We start from the raw sequence: 6,828 nt of genomic DNA, 5'->3' as shown, positions 1-6,828 counted from the left end.
TAGGCACTGCACACATCCTACGCACGCAGACACTTTCCATACAATAACTATCAGAGCATCACAACAAATCACAGCACATACCCAAGGCACACAGAGCTGTGCTCGGTAGTGAAGTGAAAGCACGATATAAAAATAAAACTACTGAATAATAATAATAATAATAATAATAATAATAATAATAATAATAATAATAATAATAATAATAATAATAGTAATAATAATCGGCATATAGAATAATAATAATATTAGTAATAATAATAATTCTTTCTGCGATATTTGTGGGGAGGGGTGAAAGTCGATCAAATCGACCTCAATACATAACTGGTAATTAATTTTTTGACCCTGAAAGAACAAAAGGCAAAGACCTGGGGGTATTCAATTTTTGCCCTTCATCGTTTCGGGGTCGATAAATTAAGTACCAGTCAAGTAGTGAGGCCTAATGATTATTATTATTATTGGAAGAAGAAGAAGAAGAAGAAGAAGAAGAAGAAGAAGAAGAAGAAGAAGAAGAAGAAGAAGAAGAAGAAGAAGAAGAAGAAGAAGAAGAAGAAGAAGAAGAAGAAGAAGAAGAAGAAGAAGAAGAAGAAGAAGAAGAAGAAGAAGAAGAAGAAGAGTACAACACAGCAACCAGCATCATGCTGAATGGAGAAAGACTTGACAAAGTGGACAGCTTTAAGTGCCTGGGATTCAATTTGGCCAATAAAAGCAAATCTTCAAACGAGACTCAGCTGGGCGTTTGTTGTCATGCTGAAGCTGAACAATTTGTGGGCAAGCAATAGAATAAGTTTAGAACAAGGTTCAGGGTGTACTGATTCGTGGCAGCTTCGATCATTCTGTATGAGTATGAGGACTGGATTCTTTCAGATGACACTAAACCAGGAATGCAGGCTTTTGAGTACATGTGCTTCAGGAGGCTGCTACACATTCCGTACACAGAATACGAAAGAAACAGCTTGGTCAGGCAAAAAGTCATCAATAGACTGGCAGACGGAAACCACTCTTTGCACAGGTAAAAAGATGAAAGCTTGTCTGGTACAGTTATGTATCCCGCCACAAGTCTTTATCCTAAAACAATCATTCAGGGCACAGTTGAGGTGGTGCTGGTGGGGTGAGGGTAGAAAGTAGACAGAGAAAATCCTGGTCCGACAACATCCAAGACTGGACAAGTCACAACACTGCGACCCTCTTACGTATGGCAGAGAGCAAAGAGCAAGGGTGATGGCTGACTGCAAAAATATGTAGAATGGCGCTCCAGCGACTGGCTGCACCAGTTAAGCGCGCTCGAGATGAAGCAGCAGCAACAGTAGTAGCAGTAGTAGTAGGTATTTTTTAGCTCCTCGTCTTTTTTCTATCGGGCAGACTTGCCTCTACTCAACAGCACTCCATCCATGACCATGCCGTTGGTGTAACGAACTATATAATCTGGGTGTTATGTCCTTTAGTTTAAGAAACTAGGTTGAGGTGGGAACGAAATTCTACAGCTTATTCTCTCGAATAGAAATTGTTGTTTCTTTGTTAGTGTTTTTTTTTTTTGGTGTTTGTTGTTAAGGCCTTGGTCGAATGCCTTATGTGGGATTTCAAAGGACGGATACTGTGAAAGCCTATCGTACATATATATATATATATATGTGTATATATATATATATATATATACATGTATGTGTGTGCGTGTGCGTGTGTGAGTGTGTGTGTGTGTGTGTGTGTGTGTGTAGTGAAAAATAAAAAAGAAACAAAGAAAAGAATGTAATGGCTTCCTTTTTAAAACAAATGTATATACAAACAAGTGATTTGAAGTTATATTAAGATGTATAAATATCCTTATAAAAAGAGAAACCGGTTTCGCTACAGATGGTTACTGAGTGTGAATTAACACCGGTTAACAAGCGGTGTTGGGTATAAACATATACCTAAGAGAAAATGGATGCAAGGGAAGTAAACAGTTGTGAAAGGGATGTAATTAATATAGATATGATTACTAGGATTTAAAGTGGTACTTGATTGAGATTAGTGCGGATTAGTGGCATCATTTATATTAGTGAGGTTAGTAGTGTCCTTATATTATACATACATTCATATGTATGTATGTATGTATATATATATATATATATATATGTAGGTAAAGTAAAAATGATTACAGACATGGACAAGAACATGAAACACCACAGAGACGACACAAGAACCACAGGACGGGACATTCGAAGCCCTCAGTCATCAGTCAAGAACCAGATCATCTTAGCAATTTCGGCTGATTAATCTTGATATATATATATATATATATATATATATATATATATATATATATATATATATATATATATATATATATATATATATATATATATATATATATATATATATATAATAGGCGCAGGATTGGCTCTGTGGTAAGTAGTTTGCTACCAACCGCATGGTTCCAGGTTCAGTCCCACTGCGTGGTACCTTGGGCAAGTGTCTTCTACTATAGTCTCAAGCCGACCAAATCCTTGTGAGTGGATTTAGCAGACGGAAGCTGAAAGCCTGTCGTGTATATATATGTATATGTATATATATATGTATATATATATATATATATATATATATATATATATATATATATATATATATATATATATATATATACATATATATATACATTATATGTATGTATGTATGTGTATTTATAAATGTGTGTGCGTGTTTGTCCCATCCCACCTGACAACCGGTGTTGCTTTGTTTACATGCCTTTTTATATGCGGGTTTCAGAAAGAGGAACTGATAGAATAAGAACAAGGGTTTAAAGAAAATGATAAGTACTGGGACCGATTTGCTCAACTTAAATCCCTTGAAGTCGCTGCTCAAGCATGACCGCAGCGCAATAATAAAAAGTGGTGCAACTGCGCGAGCAATCCCTAAAGTTACTAATAGCATTATAATAATAATAATAATAATTATTATTATTATTATTATTATTATTATTATTATTAGTAGTAGTAGTAGTAGTAGTAATTGTCTCTTTAAAGAGTTCTTGTTGCAGAGTGAGTGAAGCCTGCTGCCACCCACTCTTTGTATTTTCGAACTGACAAAATGTAAAGGAAGAACCAGCGGGATAATGATTAAAATTGGAAAAGCTACGATCGGAAAGTTTTTAACAGCAGGAAGAAAGTGGAGTGGAACACACACACACACACAGGTATATGGATTAGACATACATATAAACTTGGAGAAGTGTAGGCGACAAGTGAGAGTCTGTGAAGAGGTGGAGGAAGAGAATGAGACGGAATGAAATGAGAGAAGAATTGATTATTTTTTTATAGAATGAAACAAGGAGAGCGAGAGAGAGAGAGAGAGAAAGAGAGAGGAGGGAGAAATGGAGAGCGTGATAGAGAATGAAAAGAAACATCAGGAAACAGTGAAAGGGAGAAAGAGAGTAGGGGAGAGATACAGTGGGCAAAAGACAGAGAGGGAGAAGGAGAGGAAGGAAAATAAATAAAAAAGAGAGAGAAGAAATGAAAGCGTGTAGGTGAAAGAGGGAGAGAGATGAAAAGAAACATCTAGGCGCCATAAGGAAAAGGGAGTGAGTGCAATATACAGTCAGGGAGAGAGAGAGAGAGAGAGAGAGAGAGAGTGACAGATAGATAGACAGGCAGATATATAGAGTGAATGAGAGAGAGAGAGATAAAGAGAGACAGACAGAATGAAAACATGTAAGTGAAAGAGGGAGAGTTATGAAAACATCCAGAAGCAGCGAGAAAGAGAGAGAGAGAGAGAGAGAGAGTGAAAAAGAGTGAGTGCGTGTGTGTGAGAGAGAGAGAAAGAGGTGAAATACAGAGAGACAGAGAGAGGGGGAGAAATACAGAGATAATAAAAGCGTGCAGGTGAAAGAGGGAGACATATTGAAAGGAACATCAAGAAGCGAAGAGGTAAAGACAGCCAAGAGAGAGAGGGGGGGGAGAAAGTGAGACATTGAAAGGAAGAGAAAAAGAGAGAGGAAAGGGAGAGAGATTCAAGGAAACATTGTAAACAAAAACACCCGAAAACATAAAGGAAAAGGTGCGCTATTGTCGAAGAGATCGTCGTCGTTGTTACTTCTAGGGTTAGTGATGAGGATGAGGGGGTGATTAATGAATATCCTTTTAAATAGTAACAAATAAATACAAAAAAAAAATCATACAAATATGAGGAGAATAATAAATGTGCAAAAAAAAATTAAATCATGGAAAACGTATTTCTATAGGTGTTCAATAATGCTAATGTCTTTTGATCGATACTTAACTTTTTAAGACAGTTATCTATGTGAAAAGTCCGTATCCGTGGTGCACATGAGAAGATATATATACATATACATACATACATCTACAGATATATATATATATATATATATATATATATATACTATATATATATATACATACATACATACATACATATATATATATACATATATATATTACATATATATACATACATATATATATATATACATATAATATATATATATATGTATGTATATACATATATATATACATATATATATATATATATATATACATACATACATACATATATATATATATATATGCATATATATGTATATATATATGTTTATATGTATGTAAGTATATATGTGTTGTGTATGTAGTTTGTATGCATTTTCCTCTTTTTGTACACTCACGCACACGCACACGCACATGCGCACATACGCACACACGTTCAACAATCTGTAAGAGTGCACAGCATTTTTTAAAACAATTTCACGCAGTTTTATTAATAATTGATAATGAAATTTTCATTTTTCATTCTGAGATTTGATTTCGAGAACGACATATATTGAGTGATTGTTTGTTTTTGTGTAAAAATGTGAGTGCGAGTGTGTGTACTGTCTGTTTCTAAGTGCTTATATGTGTGTGTGTGAGTGTTTGTGCTTGTGAGTGTGTGTGTGTGTGTGTGTGTGTGTGTGTGTGTGTGTGTGTGTGTATGTGTGTGTGTGTGTGAGTGTGTGTGCACGTATCTATGCAGACGCACGATTCCTTTAATGAAGTCTTGTGTTAATTTTCCGGAACCTAAGTGTTCCTGTCAAAATAAACCAACAATTTTCAGCACATTAAAAACACTACACTATCTTAGACAAGACTCTCGTCAATTAACAACGGACCGCTATTTGCGAATTTAATCCTTGTGAGAAGTTGCTGCTTTCACTCAACGTATATGTTCGTGTTATATTAAACCAAATTTCATATGCACATGCAAATGTGTAAATGTCTATATATATATATACATTTATGCGTGTACATACATCTGTTTGTGTTGTGTACATATGCATATATGTTCCTGCATTCATACATATATACACAGGTAAAGAATATTATTCTAACCTTAGTATTCGAGTACTTCTATTCCCATATAGTTTTGCTCTTGTGCCTCCTTGTGAATATGTGTGTATGTGTGTGTGTGTGTGTGTATGTGTGGTGTATGTGTGTGTGAGTGTATGATAAATAAAGGACAATATGATAAATTCATAAATACATTAATTCATGATTCATGATAAGATTACTTAGTGAACGGTAATCTGTTGGATTTTAATAGTATTTGTGATTTTACTCATGAATCATATTCTAATTTCGTTTTTGGATTTGGTTTGCAAGATTCTTTATGTGAGTTCGTGTGTTGAATCATATTCTGTTGTGTCTGGGGAGAGTCATTTTCTTTTTGTGCCTTATAAGTTAACACACTCACCGGTAAAATTTCCACTTTTTCTTATTTTTATATTCCTGTTTTACGAATACATAACTAGCTATCACAAATATAGAAACAGAAACAGCAAAGCCTATCATGTTCTTGTTGAAAATGTGTGTGATGAAAGATGGCAGCTGAATGGAGCGGATTCTATTAGCTGATATAATGATAAAGGTACATTGAAAAGGAGTATAGTATACATTGTGACTCGAGTCCCAGGACTAATAGAAATAGTTACCCAGTTTACATGGCATATAAGTGACACGAAATCACAACATTACTTTGAAAGGAATGCCAGTCCCTCGCGGGATTAGTAATTTACAGTTGTGTGTATCGGTGCAACGTGAAATGAGACGTTTTGCTCAAGAAAACACAACGGAGCACTCTATCTGGGAATCGAAATCACACTCACACGATCCTGAGTGAAACACCCTGGCCTCAAGACCACGCATCTTCACGAAACGGAATGTTTATAGATGCTTCATTATAGCCAACAACAGTAGAATTAACAGTCCGTATTATAGTATTTTGTATAAAAACATGACGAGCTGTCAAAAAGCTCATATGCAAATGTCATTGTCCATTAGAGTGCGCGCCAACTCTTTGATAGCTTCCTGCAGCAGCTGATATGTGCCATTGATTGAAGACAGCAGCCAAGTATATGTTATCTGAAGAACGGCGGAACAGTCCGTCGAGAAACTTGTTTTTCTGCCCATCAACTTGCAAAGAAAGAATGCGTTTACAATGTCACTGAACTCACATAATTGACAGTAAAGTTCTGTATTAAATTATATCAGTCTTTCTGATTTACGTCAATCTGATATGTGTGTCTGTATCTATATCTATCTATCTATCTATCTATCTATCTATTTTTTTTTTTTTTTTTTTTTCCCTTATTTTCTTCCTCTCCCCCCTTTTTTTAACCCCCCTTTTTGTCTCTTTCTCTCCTTTTACGATCCCTTTTGATCGAAACTCACAAACTCCCCCTTCCTATTTTTTCTTTTTTTTTTTTTTTTTTAAACCTTCAAAAGAAAAGCTTCTACCTTGTAATTTGTTCTATCTGTGTGCAGCCCTGTGTGGCTAATAAAGAAACATATCTATCTACTATCTATCTAT

At 35.1% G+C, this 6,828-nt stretch overlaps 1 protein-coding gene across 1 annotated transcript in view; it reads left to right on the top strand.

Annotated features, from left to right (window-relative positions):
• The first annotated feature begins 642 nt into the window (after positions 1-642).
• LOC115224553 (neuropeptide prohormone-4) overlaps positions 643-6,828 on the top strand; it is a 42,470-nt gene continuing 36,284 nt past the window's right edge. The window contains exon 1 of the mRNA XM_036513441.1: positions 643-1,009. Within this exon, the coding sequence (XP_036369334.1) occupies positions 643-1,009 (367 nt within the window). The remainder of the gene's footprint in view (positions 1,010-6,828) is intronic.

The sequence above is a fragment of the Octopus sinensis genome, linkage group LG25, assembly GCF_006345805.1.
Source record: "Octopus sinensis linkage group LG25, ASM634580v1, whole genome shotgun sequence".
NCBI lineage: Eukaryota > Metazoa > Mollusca > Cephalopoda > Octopoda > Octopodidae > Octopus > Octopus sinensis.
This window is presented reverse-complemented; position numbering and strand designations above follow the sequence as displayed.